Below are 20,075 nucleotides of genomic sequence, written 5' to 3'. Positions count from 1 at the left end.
TCTTATTTAACCCACACTTTATCCCACAACAATGGAATCCACAAATTTAAATTTAGTTAACACAGCGGTCACAATGACGGCGCTGCAGTCAAGATTTCAAAATGTGATATAGGGTGGATAAACTAAATTTTGGTTTTGGTTACATTTTCTCTTGGTTTTTAATTATTACATCAGGCTTCTAAATTAAGAGTAAATTTATGCAATATAAACCGTTTGAGTTTGAAAAAAGATGTTTTGTATCAGTGAACGATATAGGAAAGCGTTCAGTACGTCTCAACATACAAAAGAACGTAAAATATAATTGTACATTTAGCCACCCTACGTCCGTCATCGCTTCTATTGTCTTCAAAAACATATTGTGTGCTTGTCATGATATGTATCAGACGTTTGTTTATTTATGTGTCTCATCTAAAATGCTGGCCAGCAAAATTTTGATCATTAAATTCAACGGCAAAATTGATCTAAATGTTAAAATAATTGTGAATAATAGTGAAGTTAATGTGGTTTTGTTTTCTCTTCATAAAGGAATTTGCATCAGTTCGATGTAAAGTGCGGAGCACCATTAGAAAAAAAACTTGTCGCTGAAGAATGATCAAAAAGTTGCTGGACGCAATAGCTTCAACTAATGCTTTGCAGGATATAGAATCAAAATTAGAGAAACACCAAGAGCCGTCCATTTGAAATCTTCACAATCATCATTTCAACTAAAGGCTTTTTTTAACGAAACGGAAGTTCGCTCGCAGATTCGGATCGGAACATCTCATTCGTTTTCGCTAAAGCTCGTAGCCGTCATTAATCATGATTCCCATGAAGAATCGCCAAAAATAAAAAATTGGCAAGGGATGAAGAAACGCCGGCAAAAACAAAGAATGATAAATTTGTCTTTGTTGCGTTTCTTCACACTTTGGCGATTCTTCGTGGTGATTAAACAAATCCTTGGAAATTTATCCTTTTACGAAATTTATCTAAAAGGCGTTATTTGTTCGAAGCTAGTGAATCTATCTATCCTTTTATAAAAGTTACGAAATGCTGCCTGGTTCGATCCTAAGGAAACTCTTATTTTACGTTGTTGTAGCTCCTTAGAATTGTAACGCATACTGGAGCTACGCTGTGTGTTTAATGTTAGAAGTTTTTTCTTGGAAATAAATGAAAATTGAAATTGAATTGAAATTACGTCAGGTAACGGCATCTTGTTCGATCCTAGGGAATTCATACTTTAACGAAAGATCCCGAGGACACTATCATTTTACGAAAGATAATGTAGAGACATTTCAAAAACGTATTTTTACACCTTGGCGTTTCCTCACACTCTGGCGATTTTTCTCTTCTTCTCTTCACACTCTATCGATTTTTCTTGGCAATTCATCATTATGGTTGATTTGTTAAATCAACAAGAAAAATCGCCATAATGTGAAGAAAAACCAAGAAATATCGCCAAAGAGTAAAGAAACTCCAAGGATCATAGAGAATTGAAAATTTGTCTTTATGGCGTTTCTTCACACTTCTGAGACTTTTCTTGATGATTTAACAAATCAACTAAATATGATGAATTGTCAAGAAAAATCGCCAAAGTGTGAAGAAACTCCAAAATATGACAAATCGCCAAATAATACAATATTGTCGATTTGACTATAACTTTTATTTAGAAAAAGATTGTACGGGACAGTATGCACTGCATATCATATAATTCCTCTCTCTTGTGTTTATCTGTGTTCTACGAAGCCAAAATATAATTTCGGACTACAAGTAAACCGTCTCGACTGCCCAGTAGTTATTTTCCTAAGTTCCTAATGAGTGCAAAAAGGCTATTTCAACATTAGTTAGGAAAGCATAATTTTTATGTGAATGTTTCTGAGGTTTTCCATCTTAATATTTTCATGAAGTTACAAATAATCCACAGAAAATTTTATTACCCTAGAACGAGGTCGGAAATACATCAAATAAATCAAATAGAAAACAGACTTGGAAATTGTTATTTTGTCTAAAAGTTGATATTAAAATTCTTTGGAAATCGTAAATCGCATAATTGCATGAGCAGGCATCTCAGGATTATAAATCAGGAACTTTGAAGTTCGTCATATATTCATATTCTTATCTTATTCCTGACCAGATTCTGTTTTCATGATTGAGCTCATTCATGAGCTTCACTTATACAAAGAGTTGAATTTATTTCCTATGCCAAATTGTAATTTGGCGAAAAAGAATGTTCCGAATCTGCGTTTCGTTTAAAAAAAAGCCTTTAGTTGAAATGATGATTGTGAAGATTTCAAATGGACGGCTCTTGGTGTTTCTCTAATTTTTATTCTATATCCTGCAAAGCATTAATTGTAGCTACTGCGTCCAGCAACTTTTTGATCATTCTTCAGCGACAAGTTTTTTTTTCTAATGGTGCTCCGCACTTTACATCGAACTGATGCAAATTCCTTTATGAAGAGAAAACAAAACCACATTAACTTCACTATTATTCACAATTATTTTAACATTTAGATCAATTTGGCCGTTGAATTTAATGATCAAAATTTTGCTGGCCAGCATTTTAGATGAGACACATAAATAAACAAACGTCTGATACATATCATGACAAGCACACAATATGTTTTTGAAGACAATAGAAGCGATGACGGACGTAGGGTGGCTAAATGTACAATTATATTTTACGTTCTTTTGTATGTTGAGACGTACTGAACGCTTTCCTATATCGTTCACTGATACAAAACATCTTTTTTCAAACTCAAACGGTTTATATTGCATAAATTTACTCTTAATTTAGAAGCCTGATGTAATAATTAAAAACCAAGAGAAAATGTAACCAAAACCAAAATTTAGTTTATCCACCCTATATCACATTTTGAAATCGTGACTGCAGCGCCGTCATTGTGACCGCTGAGTTAACTAAATTTAAATTTGTGGATTCCATTGTTGTGGGATAAAGTGTGGGTTAAATAAGATTAATACCTTTGGAAAACCCGAAAACTAAATTTCCTCGACTGTAGTGAAATCTATGTTATTTTAATCTTTAAGCTTTTCAACTGCATTTTGGTAGTATAGATTGAGAATCTTTTACTTCATTAGTTTCACCACACATGTTACTACAAAAGACCGCAATAGCCAAATGATATAACATATAGCATCCGGAAAGGAAAGTAAGTCTGCACGAAAGCCTTAATGAGAAGTGGAGTGGACATTACCTCGATGGGGAAACTAAGCGAGCAAGTCTTGTCCCACCTATTTGCTATTTGTGTCTATTGGCGCACTACTTCCTTCCACTTGCCCCTTATTTCCTTCTATTTACCAATTATTTTCTCTTATTGGTTCCTTCTATTAGCGCCAATAGCAAATAGCACCTGTCCCAGTTTTTGTCCGCGTAGTTTCCCGCTCTCATTACCATTACCACTGTTAAGATGATAAGATGCAACTCTAGTCTGACATACATAAATGCAGACATGGAATATGAAACATGAATATTGCTTTTCCGGTTTTTGAGCTTATCTCATCGAAAAAGAAGCGAATTCAGCTGATCTCAAAAGGCAAAAGAATTAGACAATATTGGCATTGGATGAGAATTAAATCATCGTGTACTCTGTCGAGTGATGCAATACAGAGAGCATCTAAAATAAAACCGGTTTCACTAATCAATTTTTAATTATAATAACCATACAAAAATTTAATTTAATCTTAGAAGTCAGCTTCTATGCCACGACCACTAACCCATTGCATGCAAGTCAATGGGTAATTTTTCTGTATGTTATACGATGCTAAGATTTTGATTCAGCGGTAAAATGATTACTCATAAGATCGTCTGTATCATTTTACCGTTAAAATTCACCAAAAACAAGTTCAGCGTTCCAAACACTTTACATGCCTTCGCTTTGATGAGAATAATAATGGTTTTATTAACGTAAACATGTACGTGTACTGTATTTTACTTTTTTTTTCTTGATAATTCATACAATGTACTCAGTGTGCTGTTTGAAAACAAGCGCTTGGTTAACGAACACCAAGATCTAAGTAATGACTGGTAATTAATCGGAATACAAAACGTTAATTTACTAATTAGGTCGCATTAGGTTATCAAATACTGTTTGAACTTTGAAAATTGGTAAATTAATAGAACATGCTAAGATCGTAAGCCTTGGATTTAAAAATATTGACTTAGCTGGATCGTCTTTGCCTATTTTGAAAACCGAAAAAGAAAAACAAATGTGGGTGAAGCAGAGCGAAATCGATTAGGCTAAGTAAACTAACAGTAATGGTGGCATCATTTACCCTAGCTGTTTCCTCCTCTAAATTTTCAGAATGCTTTGGCTTGACCTTAACAGGAACACATGGTTCCAAGCTACGGATGACTGAAGTGGCCTCTCCCCTGGTAAGTGTTTACACGTTCATGCTCTCTGGGATTGTGTACAGGCACCAGCTCGTTTGTTGCAAGGTCATATCAAGACAGCAATGGTGGCAGCATTTACCCTAGTTGTTTCCTCCTCGAATTAAAATTTTCAGAATGCAGAAACGGAGAGTGTGTTTCGCGATATAATCACAAAATCCGATATTTTTTGTTTAAATTAGAACCTAGTGTTTCATAAATACTTCATTTTACTTTATTCGTCGTTTCACCCAGTCGTTTTACTACATAAGATCACATTAACGGCAGGTCATCGTCTATTTTTGGTGTTACTGTCGATAACAGAGTTTTTTTTCCCTCAAAGGTTAAAAGTCTTCTTTTCTCGTTTTTTATTCTTTATTTACAAAACTTTGTAAGAAAGTTACAAAGTTGCGTATTATGCAAGATACTTAGTGTATGAACATTGATTGTTGTAGTAAAGAAATCACAAATTTGTTCTTTAAAATATTGTGTACAAAAAACTACATTTAATTATAACCTAAGGGAGACCTGGATAAAGGTATGTGAGGAAGAAATATTCGTTACTGGCACAGTGAAAGCTCATCACTTTTATTTGAATCGGTCACTAAAAAAACTGCCTCATATTGTATTTTAAAGTAAAGTCATATTGAAACAAATGAAGTAAAAGATTCCATACATTAGACGATATGATAAAAGACTGAGGACTAAACATTTTGCATCAAGTTTCGTTCAAAAGAAAGGAAGTATATTTCTCGGAAGATCGATCGATTCGCAAATTTAGCAAGATGAAAAAAAATTCCTCAGAGCCCTCAATGTTAATCTAATTAAATATTTGTTCACAAATCAACATTGGCATTAAAAAGTGATTATATTGGAAAAATAATAATGATAACCAGTTGCCATTGCATCACGTTCATTCCTTCATTTCCGCGCAATAGTTAATTGAATAACATCTTTTGCATTGATGAAAACATTTTTGGATTGTCTTACTCGCTCGACTAACGAGACACTTTTCCTGTATAAATTTGTCGTCGAGTTGTTATGCTCGAAATCGAATTAATTGCATCGCATATAAAAATAAATGATTTAAATACCACATCGATCGCCAAGTCGGTGGTCTATAATTATTTGTACTTCGTGTGGCTGTACAGCTATTTGATAACAAAATAAAATTTTGATATAAAGGAATTCAGTCTGAAAACGTCGGTTGATCAAAGACTAATTGAAAACAAATTCGTTCGCGTGAACTGGGGTTGAAGTTAATTGTAAAATAATAATTCAGTCCATTTACCGTTCGATAAATACGTTAAACGTTGGGAACGATGGTGGTAAGACTTTTAGATAAATATATGAAGCGATTTAACTGAGAAAATAACTGTGAACCGATACGTTATGTAATATACGAATAGTGAAACGATTCGTTTTAATATTGGAAAGGTTTCAAAGTTCAAAGTTCTTTTAAAAGTTCACTTCTGATGTGAATCCCATTCTTCATATTCCAGTAACTGAAAATTTTTTTACATTTATTTCAGCAATTTTCGGAGCTCGACAAGGAAACCGTTCGAAGTAAGTGAATGTTTTGAGTGCGAAGTATGATCAAGTGAATAATCAAGAAAAATTCAGTTTTAAAGAATGCTTTCCTGGCCTTTGAAAACGAGAAATCCGGCACAATATTGGCTGAGGATATCGGGACAATTGTCGAAATGCTCGGTCATCGGTTGGACGAAAGGGCGTTAAAGTTAGCTATAAAAGAGGCCGATCCGGTAGGTAGTGGAAAAGTTGAATTCGAACCATTCGCTTGTTTCGCTTCCAAATATGTTGAGGTCGAAGAGGATGCTGACGCCGTTGCTAAGGAACTGAGAGAAGCGTTTCTACTATACGATAGAGATTGTAAGATAGTTGTACGAGTCTTCATGTTGGACAATAAAAATTCAAAAATTTTTAAATCTGTTTTTAGCGAAAGGATATATAACCGTTGAAGTGTTACGACAAATTCTTCATGAAATCGACGATAAAATACCACCAGGAGATTTAGACTTGATGATTGAAGAAATCGATGCTGATGGCTCTGGAACTGTTGATTTTGAGGGTACGTTTGAAATTCAATTCATTGAAAATTCACAATCGCTCACATTTCTCAATTTTTCTTTTTACACAGAATTTATGGAAGTGATGACAGGTTAACGATTGGAAATAATTAAAATTGATACCAGACTGTTAATAATTTTTTGTTTCATTTTTCTTTTGAAATTTCGCTCACATATAGGACCAATCTGAGAAATGGTTTTAATTGATCACACAAAAATGTATCTCAATCTAAGAGTTTGTACGTGTTAATCCCTGCAGTTCCATCCCACCGTAAATGCTTTGCTACAATTAGTATTTTCCAGTTTATTACTGATCATGTCACATTAACAAATTACTTTCGTCTTTTGTTCCAAAGATAACACTAAATCGTGAAACAAATTCGAGGTCCCACAAAATTTATCGCATTTTTAAATTGAAGATAAATTGTTTCATTACCATGACTGTTGCAAAAAGTTCCAAAATTGCTTTACCTCGATTCTTTAAGGAATATCATCATGCTAATACGCTCATTGGCCACAGTTTGTCGGGAGCTGTTGTATGTTGTACATTTGGATCAGTTAGTTAACCTGTTTGTTACAGACGGCAAGTATATAACCACTATTATTATCGGGTCTATTACTTCCATCGATCAATGGGGCAAATGATGGAAATGGTACTTCTTGTGCAAGTTCTTGTGTGAACTTTACCGATCGAGGCGTAGCCGAGTTTTGGATCTGTGCAGTAAAGTTAACTTTACTTCACGTTTTTGAATAAAGTATTTTTAATCTGTTGATTTCAAATATTCTACTCATTTTACTATGTATAAATGACCATATTACCCAAAGCTTGTCATTACTTTTATCGTGAAAACAATAAAAGTATAAAGTTTTAAAATGCGATAATCTTGAGATAATTCTGCAAAGATGTAGTTGTTCTGTATTGGTTAAATAAATTCTTCGTGATAAAAGAGACATATTAACATAAATGAGAAATCTTATCCACAGTTTGTGAATTTGAACCAGCTGAAAACCATACTAGATCGCATATAAATCTACCAAACCAAGACCCAACCTTCAATCTGTATGTACGCAAAACAACCCGTTAAAAATGAAAGATTAAATAACCTTCAGTTTTGTCAGTTTTCAGTTTTTGCATGTTCCCGTCGATTGTATGGTAATGGTTTAGAACAAAGAATAGTTAATGAATCAAAAAACAAAACATTTGATTTCAGGTTAAAAGGAACCAGTAGTTAGCAGAAGAGATTTTTAAGGCGACACTAAAAACTAATATTTTTTATTGTACTGTCATTGTTGATTACACGCTTGTAAAAAATAAATTTCAATACAGCAGATTGTTCAGAGTCCATCAATAATACCATATAAAGAAACTGTCGCATTTAAATGCAAAAAAATTTACCAAAAAATGGATCGAAAAAATTACATAACTTTCTCAACCAATCCCCCGAACTGGAATGAAAAATGAATCCATTACTTAGATATGAGATGCTACTGTGCCAATCCATCGTACCCTTTTTACTCAATGTTTTTTTTAGCCATAGTACTGAACCAATCGTGACCACAGAGGGCCTCCTCGACGCAATAGTTAAAATATTTCATATAAATTAAGTTTATAAGGTTGGTATAATGCCACTGCGTCACAATTTTATAATGAAAAAAGGGGCAGATTTTCCGTTACAAAACGCTTGGTTCAGTACTATGTTTTAGCTGGTGAAAATACATTAAAATCTATGTTTTTATTCCAAATCTTACTCGTTGGCAAATGTCGATTTCTTAATCGAATCGAAATCAGAATAAGGTGAGTTTAACAGACGGCAAGCATATGACAAGTATTATTATCAGGTCTATTACTTCAATCGGTGAAAGTGTTTTTAATCGGTTGATTTCAAACCTTGTACTTCAATTTCGTTACATAGATTTTCCTATATAAAAAACCGTATTAACCAGAGCTTGTCATTATTTTTATAGTTATCGATAACAGATCATTAGCCATATGTGACAGCTCGTAGTAGTATTAGCCAACTTCCGATAACCTTTTACATATGGCTAAATCATTTGTTATCGATGAAGACAACTAAAATGAATAAATGAGCCCAACGCCACCATGTTAAAACCAATGAAGTATAGGATTTTATTTTAATCTAATCTGTGAAAGTACGTCTTAGATCAAATCAAGTAAGATATTCTTACCGTCTGTGAATGGTTAACAACGAATGAAACATCCGCACTTAAATCTAATTTACTTAGCGTGTGTTGTGTGAGCATGTTCGAGCTACAAAGGTAAAATTTCTATGCATTTTCATTGTGAGTAAATTGTAAACAAACAAAAGTATAAACCAAATACCCGGTTTTAATTTACAAATTGCTCAAATCAACAGACGTAAAACATGTGTAGAAGTTACCTTCGAGTATTACAGTATTTATATTATGAAATTAACAAAACATCAATTCGTTTACATGTTTTAGGTATATATACTCCGTATTACGGAGTCCGTAACTTGCATTGTATACAATTATTTTTTTAAATTTCTGTACAAAGTAAAAAAATGTTTTTTTTATTACTACAGACCACATTTTTTGTTGACGAAGGTAAAAAAATGTTGAAGATAAAAAAAAAACAATTTCTTTAATTAGGAATTGATTAAATGCATACTCGTTTCAGGAAGTGAGATTCTGATTTTGTCTCTATTCGGACGATACGTACACAAGACTTTTTGTTGCTATAAATGAAATAGACTTGAACATTTGAAATAACACGATGGTTTCCGCAACAAAACTAGTTGCATTGATCAACGGATAATCTAACAAATAGTAAGCCTCAATATGATGAAGAATACTGCTTTCAACAAAAAGTTACGGTGACATGTTAACAAATGAAGTAAAAGATTTGGAGTGAATCTCTTGAAAATATTCAAATCAAATAAAAGTACTAAATCCAATAGTGAAACTTCTGATGTGCTTACCGTAAGTGAAAGGTTAAAACGAAAACGAACTTCCCATATAAATAGTAAAGAAATATGACCGTGTTCAGTCTGTATAAACCTATGTCCAACATGCTCATATTTTGTAAATTCAAATATTTCCACTGATGCGAAAGAAAGGAACTTAAAAACACAACACTTCGGTTATACAATTTCAAGTGTGCTATTTTGAACATCGTATCGGCTTCCCAATTAATTGCCTGTAATTCTATCTAACATTTTGGTTATTTTCAATTCACGTTCAAAATATCTTCCGCACGATTTGAACCAATTACTACCCTAACTCAACCGGTAGTTGATATTTCATCTCAACGACCTAATTACACGAACTATCTATCGCAAATGTTCTACTTAGCGGTCGAAATGACGCTCATCATGTTCCCGTGAATATACAGTTACGTATACATGTTGCATAACAGCTAAAAATCAGTCGATAAAATCGTCGCATATAAAATATCGTCCAGGAATGTATCCGTGTAACCTCGTTTTACCTTGTATTTGTTTTGTCGGAAATTCGTTTTGTAACTTTTCCAGAAACGTATGGGTTTGTCCGAGTTAAGGAATGAAAATATAGGTCGTGACTTATTTGCCAAAAAATGCCTCGACAAAAAACCAGCAATGCTGATTGCAGCAAAATTTTACATTCTGTTATGAGAACTCTGTGCTACATTTATCCACGTGCACTGATGTACTTGCTTAAGCTGAATGTGGTGTATATTTCTGGAGATAGTCTCATGTATTCCAGTTGGACTATAATAATGAATTTGGTCGATGTTTTGCACACCTGTTATGTGAAGTAGATCATATATAGCCGAAAAAAATAACATTTTTAATGAATGGTAAAACAGTAAAAGTGAATGTAAAACACGTAACACATATTACATATCATGTGGTTGAAGATAACAATGCTGTAACTGAAGCTGAAAAAATGCACGTTTTAAGAAATGTGTGCGGAGAAGAGTTGAGTACAACGGATACTCCGGGTCATGTTCTTGCCGATTGTCGCATAAAATGCAGTGATGTCACTATGTCGCTTGAACATTTGAAAATTGAATGTGTTTCGTTTATATATTAAATGTATGAATGAGTATTGCAACGGAAGCCGATTCTATTATTCCATTTGAAAGACATCATGTTTTTTATGCAAGTTGGTAATTTTCAACAGAAATAAGTGTCGGTGCTGTGGAAGACCGAGGTATTACGCATTTAAAATCAATATACTTCTGACTGCGTATAGATGGAATTAATAAACAGTAATGTGTCTGATTTTGTGTTCGGGGTGGCGTAGAATAAGATGTGTTCTTTATTGAAATTGGTGTGTTGCACTGCACTTGTGTATTCTCAATAAGACGAATAAAACTCATGAGCCACTCAAATCATGCTTATTCAGAAGACTTTCTTTACTAAATACAAATTGCTTTGATTGAATCATATACATAAGTATAATATATACTACCATCTCATCTGAGCAAAAGGGATTAAGTTTATTTCCATCAAATTTTAGATTCATTAGATAGAAACTTTGAACCAGTTCTACTGTAGCGGAGCTAAGCTCGAGAGAGCTATCACTCGCACCGATTACGTAGAACTCAGTAATTATCTGCAGAATGTACGGCTGTAATACCATGTTTATCGAATTTTAATCAGATCTGGCAATATTTAAGCAGATCTTATTTCATGTCTATCGTATTTTAATTAAAAAGGAAACAGATACAAAGCCAGCCAAATTTACATTATTATAGAGATAAGAAGACAAAACATAACACGACATTTTTGTTAGTTTTGCAATGATAATATAGCTATACCCAAGGTAAAACTATTTTTAAAAATAAACATGCGAATGTTGGAAGTTAAAGTGTGGAAAATTCTGTAAATAATTGTTACACAAAAGCGCAAATTAAACATATACCCGAGTCATGCTTCTTCAACAGAAGTTAGTTCTACAATATCAGCTGTTTACTTAAAAAGTTATTTACATAAGAAGTGACATAAACAATTTTTCGGTAGATAAAAATAAAATTGCATACGGAATGGATGTAGGTAGAGATATAGAGAGACCGTTAAATATTTATTTTAATGGAAGATTGTGAAAAATTTTACATTTGCTCCATGATGATGCGTTTGATTGATACGAGCATAATGTAGAGGAAAACCGTTTTCCTGAAAATTACACTTTATCATGTTAAAGTTGCCATGGAGGTGTCAGTTACTCATGAATTCCAAAAATAGCTTGACATATAATTTTTGTCAAGTTTTTCTTTCCATTCTTTTTTTTTAGAAATTATGGTAAACTCACTCAGAATATTTTAAATAAACACGCGACTTGACACGTCATTAGAATTTGTTTTCGTCATTGGAATGATGCACAAGATAATGCATTCAGTCATACTACAGATATAAAATGAAAATGAAAACAGTGAGTCAATGTTGAACGCATAAAAGAGGCAAGTGAAGAGGAGTACTTTCACAATAAAATATAGCACCCATACCCACCTAAAGAGATAAAATGTTGCAGTGGCTCAAGTATTACGTTACAAATCCAATAGATAGCGTAAATGATCTTGGGTGTTACATAAATTTACTGCCTGCCCCATGGGAAAGTCATTACAATACAACTTCGCCGCCTCATTTTCGCAGGATTTGATCGATTACATATGGAATATTTTCGGTTCAGTTTCTGTCAACTTTCATGTGATTTTTAACTTTCGCATCTGGTAGGCAGTAAAACGTAATTCATTGCTTCGGAAACAATGTTGTTATACTCACAAAACTCCCTCTTGTATATTTGAGCAACTTGATTCAGTAAATATTTTTCGAAAAGTGTAGCTGCATACTTCACCTTTGCAGTTACCGAAGCTTGTTGCTTAAAAACACGCTTGAGAGTTTGTATTTTTCAAAAAGTTGTTACCTCAAATAATGAATTACTTTCGCAGCATCCAATGTAACAAGAGCACCACTTAATGACTTGTAGTCTAAATAACTAAAATATGAGATTTTGATAAATTGCGGATCAGTTATGTCATGGCTGTTTACGAGGCTTCTCTGTATTTACGCATGCGGTGGAACTTTAATACACCATGCATTGGCCAAAACTAATTTATTTATCTGCATATATGAGACTTTAAGGTTTATCCAATTTTACGATACTAACAATGACAATGCTTGACTATAATAACATGTACATGCAGTATGGTAAATTCAATTTACGTATGCACTGACAACAATGTAATACTGAATTATGTCGCCGAATAAGTTTTTTTTTTAATTAGTTTCTATTATATGACCCATAAGTCGTGGAAAAATTGTCTTAAAAACATTCCCAGACTAGAAGGAAACAGTGCACAGAAACGACACATAAATAAATCAAACAATGAACATTTCGAAATAAACATTCATCAACATTTTTCCCATCATCTTACGGATTCTGAAACGAAAACCTCTTTCGTTTTATTATAAAAGTGGAAAAAAATTGCCCAACTTTACATAATCTATTTTAATCGTCCGTTTTATGTGTATTTTTCTTAGTTGAATCTTATGGCAAAGAGATTTTCCATGCGGTTGTGCCAATAAACACAAACAAAGTGGCTTGAAAGAAAATGTGATGTGCGATTTGGACAATATAACATCAAGGGAATAACATCGAAAAGTGGTCTTGTTATTTATTGCAGGAAATGATCGGGATATGATAACAACATATACGCAGCGTTAAAGAACCGTTTATTTTGTAAACAAATTTGAATTTCAATTCAATTTGATTTATTACATGGATCAGAAAACAACTGATGCTTGCTTATATCACGAAATTCAAACTTCCACAAATGTGAAAAGTTAAAATGGAATGAGGAGTAAATTAAGATAAGTGGGTCGAGGCCACATTTAATCGTGTACTTGTGCGTTTATTACATTGGGTGTAGAGATATATAGATTTAAGAGTAATTATTATCTTTAAAATCTAAAACAGTAGCTGCTTTAGACCTGCAGCACCGATCCAGGCTTTCTTTGTATCAACACATCATTTTTCCATAAAGCAAATCAATCTCGTGGATTATATGGTCATAAATTTGTGTTGATTCAGTGGCACTCTACAGCTATGTCAAACCCTCTACAAGAGATCAAAATTGTGTTATATAAAGAGTACAAAGAATGTGAAAGTTGTCCCTTGTACAACAGGTTATGGCCGCATTCAAAATCAATAAATTCTACCGGATATTATTATAGAACAAAGACATCATTTCTGTTGAGAAAAGTAGGTACTTAATCATTCTATTCTATGAAATCGATACAATGAGATTAGATGTCTGATCGAGTGGAACTTTTCAATAACATAAACAGATAACCGTAAACAAAGCAGAAAATTATATCTTTATCGCATCGTCGATGAAAATAAAATGTAAAATAAAAAGATAGCAAGAATCGCTGATCATAAGAGAAACAAATATAATTTTCAGAAATATTTATTCCACAATAAACACAGGCTCAGAACTGCTTGATATTATAATTTAACTGTCTCCAACACACATGTGTGGCCAACGCAGTTTGTTCTTTGTGTCTCGGCAATTTTTTTTTATATTATAAAACCCGGCCCGCATTTAATTCACATATCCACAGAGTGAATGGAACAAGAAAGAACGTAATTGCTTATTGTGAAAAAGGGTTCTTCAAACATGATAAAAGAACAAGATGCGCACATCACATGACATTAGAAGACTCTACTTTAGAGTTCATTTATCACATTTAATTTTTTGAAATTGTTTTTTAGCGTTAAATTAAACAAAAAAAATATTTTGAATTAAAATAATAATAAAAACAACAATCGGAACCAGTCAGTGTAAAGTTTGTAATGTTTGTTTGTTTCGATTACCTTGAAAATGTTATACAACCAAATTTTTATTTTGATGAACTTGAGCTTGGATGTAAAATCGGATCGGGAAATGCGATGTTTTTAGTTGAAATTTTGTATACAAAATCCACACACATAATCACCTTTCTCATAAAATGTTACGAATGACTCACTTTACACTCACTTAAGAAGGTAAAGTTGAATGACATTGTTTGTCTTGGGCTACCGCGCACAATTAGCAACTCAAATGAATATATATTTTAGACTTTACTAAATTATATACAAACAACGAAATTATTTGATTTTTCGCCTATATTTGGATCGATGAATGTACGCGGAACACTTCTACATCGTTGGGTGGCCCACTTTCTTTAGTTCAAGATTTATTTAAATTAATTGCTGAAGAGGTCGGGTTTATTTTAGAGTGCTGTAGGCTTTTGTAGTACACATATTCCTCTTGTTGAGTCTTGAAAGGGAAATACATTTATGCATTTGTACTTCTGGCTGTGAAAATTTCCTCGTATGTGAAAAAGAGGTGTCCAATGTTTGTGTCATATTGAGCACAGGATGTATGAAAGAGTACGAACAGAGCATTTGGGATTGATTTGAATCTGAAAGCTGCCAATATGTAAAATTCAGATTCAAATCAGATTATTCTACGCAGATATCTGATCTGATGAAAAGGATGCTAGTATTTCCTAGACTGCTTTTCTATCATAATCATTTTACATATAGGTGGGAAAGTAAACAGCTCTGTTACCGATCATTTAATTTATTTTCCTTTATCTAAAGTGTTTATTTTGACAATTTGGATCATGTTCCACGGTTTCGGCTCGGTAAATAACTTCCAAATCGTCAAAATAAACAATGTGGAAAGAGGTGCATAATCTACTATTAACTAAACATTTAGATTGCATACTGATACTGAGGGGGGTACATTCTCTTTCGATGTGCATGATTTAGATTTACACGAATAATAAAGTATCAATACTCGTGGTCACCATAAACTTTTTTGTGATTTTTACACGTTTCTTTATACTTATAGGTAGACTGAACTACATTTCGTGTGAATCATGAAATCGACAAAGAGCCTGCTCGTGGAACACATTCATACAAATTTTCAACGTCTAAATTTAACTTGAAATGATTTGAATTTAGCAATCGAAATTGCAAAATTTCATGATAGACTGAAACCGAAAATTTCTACCATAAAACACCTATAAACAACAAACGAACAGTAGCAATTATGACAGACGACGGCTATAAAATAATTGCAAATTGATAGAATCGGTCTAAGATTATCCAACATTCACTTAAGAATACTATCACGGTCATTCAAAACTTTATGTAGAAAATGTGACGATCAAACGACACTTATCACAAACCAGTTTTATACATCGAAAGTATCAATTTTGGTATCAGTTAGTGCTATGGCAATAATAAATATTATTGTAGAAATAAAGGCACATATTACAAGTAAATTATTCTGTTGATCTGAGTGTTATCGATAGATTAATAGAAAATCTTGTACTTCGTAGTTTTACCATACAGATTGATATTAATGACCTCATTAGTTAAAGTTCGTCGCTTACATTTTTGTCGTCTCTAGAAATAACTACGGATGATATAGCCATTCGTAAAAGGTATTCAAAAGTGTAAAAAATGGGCAGGGCGAGACACACTCACCTGAAATGTTGCAGTTGTTGTGCGATGGTTGATTTCCTTTATGTAGTGTAATCCTTCGTGTAATATGTGTCTGCAATGTTTATCCTAGCAAATGGAAACGCACATCGCACATTGATTACACATAAGAAAACATGAAAGGAAAAATCATAATATTTTCTATCTTCGAAAAATTAACAAACTTCAAAGTAGAACAACACTTTTGACCACTTTGCAGTTATGGCAAAATCAACACAAAACAAAATCTCGTAAAAGATAAGTAATAATTTCACCTCTTTTGCTGCACGCACACACTTTGTTTACTTAGTTGTAAATTTCTTTATGCTGAAATTATCAATCAAATTGCATATCACCTGGATCAGACTATGACTTCGAGCATCATTCACCGATTGGTCTATTGTTTCATCACAACTTAACACTTCACAGATGCCAATGAAGTACAAAGAAACTGAAACAAATTTTAGAGACAATCCGACATTTTAGATTTTTTTTTGCTTAAAAAAAAAAACCAATGATGAATGTATCGCGAGTGAACCGTACACCACCAGTATTATAGTCTCACTGAGCGATTTATTTTTACGTCGTTACGCTCTCTCCGATTTTTGAGAATGCATTCATACTGAAATGACCGAAATACACAAAATAATACAAGAGCGATAACCTCGTATTATATGGAAAAATGAAATGCTGGAAATGGAAACAATAGGGGTTCTCTATTAGTTAGGTTTCGTTACATTAATACTTATGTATGAAACGCGAAACTGTATCACCTCGTTTTGCGTTCAGCAAATTCTTTAACTTTGTTACATGAAATGAACATTTGCAAATTACGAAGTGGTCATTTACCAACCATGAAGGTGTTTTATCGAAATAGATGTCAGGTTATCAGATAGTAAGAATTAAAAGATTTGATTTAGAACACCAGCTGATGATTAAGGCTAAAGAAGTAACAGACTTAATCGTTATAAATGACAACAAAATGCTTGCCAAAAGGTTGGGCATGTCGGTATAATTTTCCATTTTCACTTCGCTGAGCTGTATATAACTAGATGAGAGATTGTGTAAGCTGAACAAAGTGATAAGGTGATGGCGAACTTTTAGCGTCGCCTTAACGTTTAATCGATCGATGACCAGGGAACAGATAGCTAGAGAGTACGAAGGGAGCTGTAACCTGTCACATACGGCTATTCATCTGTTATCGATACCGACGACAAAAATTATAATGACAAGCTCTGGCCTCTGTGTAATATGATCCTTGATATAGTAAAATGCATGCTCAACAAAATTGAAGTACAAGATTGAAATCGACATAATTGAAATACTTCGATCGATGGAAGTAATAGACCCGAGAATAATACTGGTCATATGTTTGCAGTCAGTCTGTAACATGTTAAAACTAACAAACAATTCAAAGTCGACGCATCAAATTTATTGAAATAATCATTTTTACTTCATCCCCGATTCAGTCGATCCAATAGATTAAAAAACGAAATCCTGTGCAATATTAATTCCACTAACTTCTTGAATCCACCGCAAGTAGAAGGAAATGCGAAGGTATATTGTCGACCGATTACCATTACATCCCAGACCAGAAGTAAATGCGGAAATGCCGATAAGTGTTGGATTATTGTCGGCTTCTACAACAACCATAGGGCTGCCAGATTCATTCTAAAAATGGATAGCTGGATTGATTAGAAGTCACTTACAATAATATGACGATGAAGCACTTACTGGACAATGATTGGTTAAATTGGGATCTGGAACTTGAGCTGCGCATAATTGTGATGACTCGAGTAAACCGACATGTTGTAAATTGCAAAGCAATGATGGTGCTATTACTGTTTGACGCCACAGCAACGAAACGGTTGTGGTAGCATTTAAGAACAATCCACGTCCCCAACCGGGAGTTGTTGCTAATTGGTTGGTGTAGGTGGTTGGTACTTGGCGAATATTAGGTAAACGAACAATTCCAACGTTCACTGAGATCAATAGTTTGAAAACGAAATATTTTAATTAAAACTAAAAAGTTCTGTAGAAGTGATTATGTGAATTACCGTTTGGTACGACGGCAGTCGCAAGTCGAACTAAGCCAACATCATCAGTGAGTCTTAGGCCATTCCAGCCAGAGTGCGTGAAAAAGCTTCCAGCAGCAAGTGCTTGTCTACGTTAAAGGTCTCGATTATCTACTTCCGTACTCCATTTGTTAATATATTATAAATAATAACCTCGTCTGACCCGCTTCTCCATTATTACGAATGGAGTTTGCTCCCAAAACCGCAATACCAGTGGTTACTCTGTGCAAGCAATGTCCGGCTGTAACAATCCATTGTGTAGAAATAAGTGCTCCCGAACAAAAGCCTGTACTGTCTGGTGTATTCAATACCAATCCAACCTGTTTTTTTTATTTTCAACTATAAAATTCGTTGCTACAGTAAAATTGCATAACAAACTCACGATATAATTGAACTGATTCCGAGTGGACGTATGACCTTCAGTTTCGTTTAAATTGACCGCATTGTACATTGGGAACAGCGCCTGTAGATACGGAAATTCTTCGAAGAAGGCAGGTGCCTCATGGATTCTTCGAACCTGTGCCCAGTCAACATTGTTCTGGGCTACACATACCGCCAGTATAGCACCTAATATCAAAATTACTGATTTCATTTTAATTTACTATTCCCGCACAATTTCCCTGAGACCGACTGAGATGGTTGAAATTTTCAAACTAAAGTTCCCGTTTCCAAGACGGTAACTTTTATATAGATATCGAAATTAGGGACTTATCGATAAAACTGACCATTAGATAAGAATTGCGTCGTTAATCCTTTCGATTTATTTGTGAGTTTGCGATATGATAAAGTTAGATACTGTTAAGTAAGTGATTGGCATTTATTCACACTTGCCTCCGTTTAGGTACCAATTTTGTCAAGATTGCACCAGGTCATGTAGAACTACATTCACGATAGGCTTAACCAACGCACTGTCAAGCACCAAAGCTGACTTTGACATCACTCAATTAGAAGGCCAAAAACACACCTGTTGACTATTTTTTTTTTTTTGATAGCCATTGTATGAAAAAGAATAGCCAATTTTGATCGGTTCAGTCCGCTATTTGAGTGACGTCAAAGCCAGCTTCGGTGCTAGACAGTGCGTTGCTTAACCCAATTTCTAACGGATTGCACAGTTTTCCTAAAAATGAACATACGGCTGTCATCTGTTATCGACAACGACAGCAATAATCAACGACAAGGTCTGTCTAATGAGGTCTTATATAGCAAAGAGCATGTTCAAAACATATGAAGTAAAAGATTTCTGAAATTAATTTCTGAAAATCTTCGATCAAATGAAGTAATGTTAATAGTAAAAGTGTTAATATGTTGCCGTCTGTGTCAGGTTAAACTCAAACTCAAAAAATTGACTTCATTTGCGTGGCTCTGCATAATAAGGCTCTGAATTGTTCGCACACATTTCTCCCGCAACTTGCAGTATCTACATTATCTACAGTATCTACATACAACATTAGCCATCAGATAAAATTCGGATTGGGACTAAGCGAGTTGCATGAGAAATGATGGAAATTGCATCCATTTCGATTATTTTTTTTATCAGTTCTGATCTCTCAAAGTGAATCATTTTTATCAGCAATCGTCCACGACAAATACAAACAGCAAAATTCAAGGAAAAACTCATAACTGTTCGTCATCAATGTCGGTCAAATTTTAAAGCAACTTGAATTATTATGTCATGGATAAGATATTAGTAAGCCCATGCTATAAAACCGAAGAAAAAAAAACCAAAAGTGACACAATTTTCTAAATGTTACCATTTTATTGTTATCGACTTTTGAACCTGATTTGGTGTGGATTAAGATTGGTCTCATTGAGCAAAGGTCGGCATTATTAAAACAATGTATTTCAATCGGTTGTCGTAGATGTTATTTATGAGTAAACTTTACCCTGCCACATTACCACCCACATTACTGGTACAATTGGAGTGTTTTCTTTGTTATTTTCAACAGAGTGATTGGTTACATATAGTGTGTGTAGCGTAGTATTCTTACTTAGCTATATTCTAGTTTGAGCTAGTGATGTGAAAGACTAAAGACAATTTACGATAACTTTCTTGGT

At 33.8% G+C, this 20,075-nt stretch overlaps 3 protein-coding genes across 12 annotated transcripts in view; 1 reads left to right on the top strand and 2 right to left on the bottom strand.

Annotated features, from left to right (window-relative positions):
- The window catches only part of LOC119080398 (prominin-like protein), a 36,728-nt gene extending 20,210 nt beyond the window's left edge, over positions 1–16,518 (bottom strand). For 7 of the 9 annotated variants that reach the window (XR_005088323.1, XR_005088324.1, XR_005088326.1 and 4 more), the window contains exon 1: positions 15,952–16,518. The gene's annotated coding sequence lies outside the window, so the exon portion shown is untranslated. The remainder of the gene's footprint in view (positions 1–15,951) is intronic. The other 2 variants (XM_037188721.1, XM_037188723.1) reach the window with 2 other exon arrangements.
- LOC119080538 (troponin C, isoallergen Bla g 6.0101-like) lies at positions 5,465–7,777 on the top strand. Of its 2 annotated transcripts, XM_037188951.1 has the most exons (7): positions 5,465–5,688; positions 5,893–5,926; positions 5,984–6,250; positions 6,318–6,449; positions 6,519–6,539; positions 6,627–6,686; positions 7,659–7,777. In XM_037188951.1, exons 1-6 carry the CDS (start codon positions 5,683–5,685, stop codon positions 6,635–6,637), a joined length of 471 nt encoding a protein of 156 aa, XP_037044846.1. In that variant the 5' UTR covers positions 5,465–5,682; the 3' UTR covers positions 6,638–6,686; positions 7,659–7,777. The 2 variants fall into 2 exon arrangements, with proteins under 2 accessions (XP_037044846.1, XP_037044847.1); XM_037188952.1 differs by lacking the exons at positions 6,627–6,686; positions 7,659–7,777 and having other exon boundaries at positions 5,469–5,688; positions 6,519–6,584.
- An 837-nt stretch (positions 16,519–17,355) lies between the features above and the next one.
- On the bottom strand, positions 17,356–18,686 carry LOC119080495 (chymotrypsin BI-like). The gene is made up of 5 exons (XM_037188892.1): positions 18,403–18,686; positions 18,174–18,340; positions 18,003–18,109; positions 17,680–17,927; positions 17,356–17,616 (listed from the first exon to the last, which is right to left on the bottom strand). The coding sequence occupies exons 1-5, from the start codon at positions 18,610–18,612 to the stop codon at positions 17,428–17,430; spliced, it is 921 nt and encodes a 306-aa protein (XP_037044787.1). The 5' UTR covers positions 18,613–18,686; the 3' UTR covers positions 17,356–17,427.
- Between the last annotated feature and the right edge of the window lie 1,389 nt (positions 18,687–20,075).

The sequence above is a fragment of the Bradysia coprophila genome, unplaced genomic scaffold (assembly GCF_014529535.1).
Source record: "Bradysia coprophila strain Holo2 unplaced genomic scaffold, BU_Bcop_v1 contig_350, whole genome shotgun sequence".
Lineage (NCBI taxonomy): Eukaryota > Metazoa > Arthropoda > Insecta > Diptera > Sciaridae > Bradysia > Bradysia coprophila.
Note: the sequence above shows the minus strand (reverse complement) of the source record. Positions and strands in the feature narration are given on the sequence as shown.

Excerpts from the sequence above, each read along its gene's own strand:
- LOC119080538 (XM_037188951.1), top strand. Across the intron at positions 6,251-6,317 it reads TCTACTATACGATAGAGATT|CGAAAGGATATATAACCGTT; the intron begins GTAAGATAGTTG and ends ATCTGTTTTTAG. Across the intron at positions 6,450-6,518 it reads TGGAACTGTTGATTTTGAGG|AATTTATGGAAGTGATGACA; the intron begins GTACGTTTGAAA and ends CTTTTTACACAG.
- LOC119080495 (XM_037188892.1), bottom strand. The coding sequence starts at position 18,612 with ATGAAATCAGTAATTTTGATATTAGGTGCTATACTGGCGGTATGTGTA. Across the intron at positions 17,928-18,002 it reads GACTGCCGTCGTACCAAACG|TGAACGTTGGAATTGTTCGT; the intron begins GTAATTCACATA and ends TATTGATCTCAG. Across the intron at positions 17,617-17,679 it reads ATTTAACCAATCATTGTCCA|AATGAATCTGGCAGCCCTAT; the intron begins GTAAGTGCTTCA and ends ATCCATTTTTAG.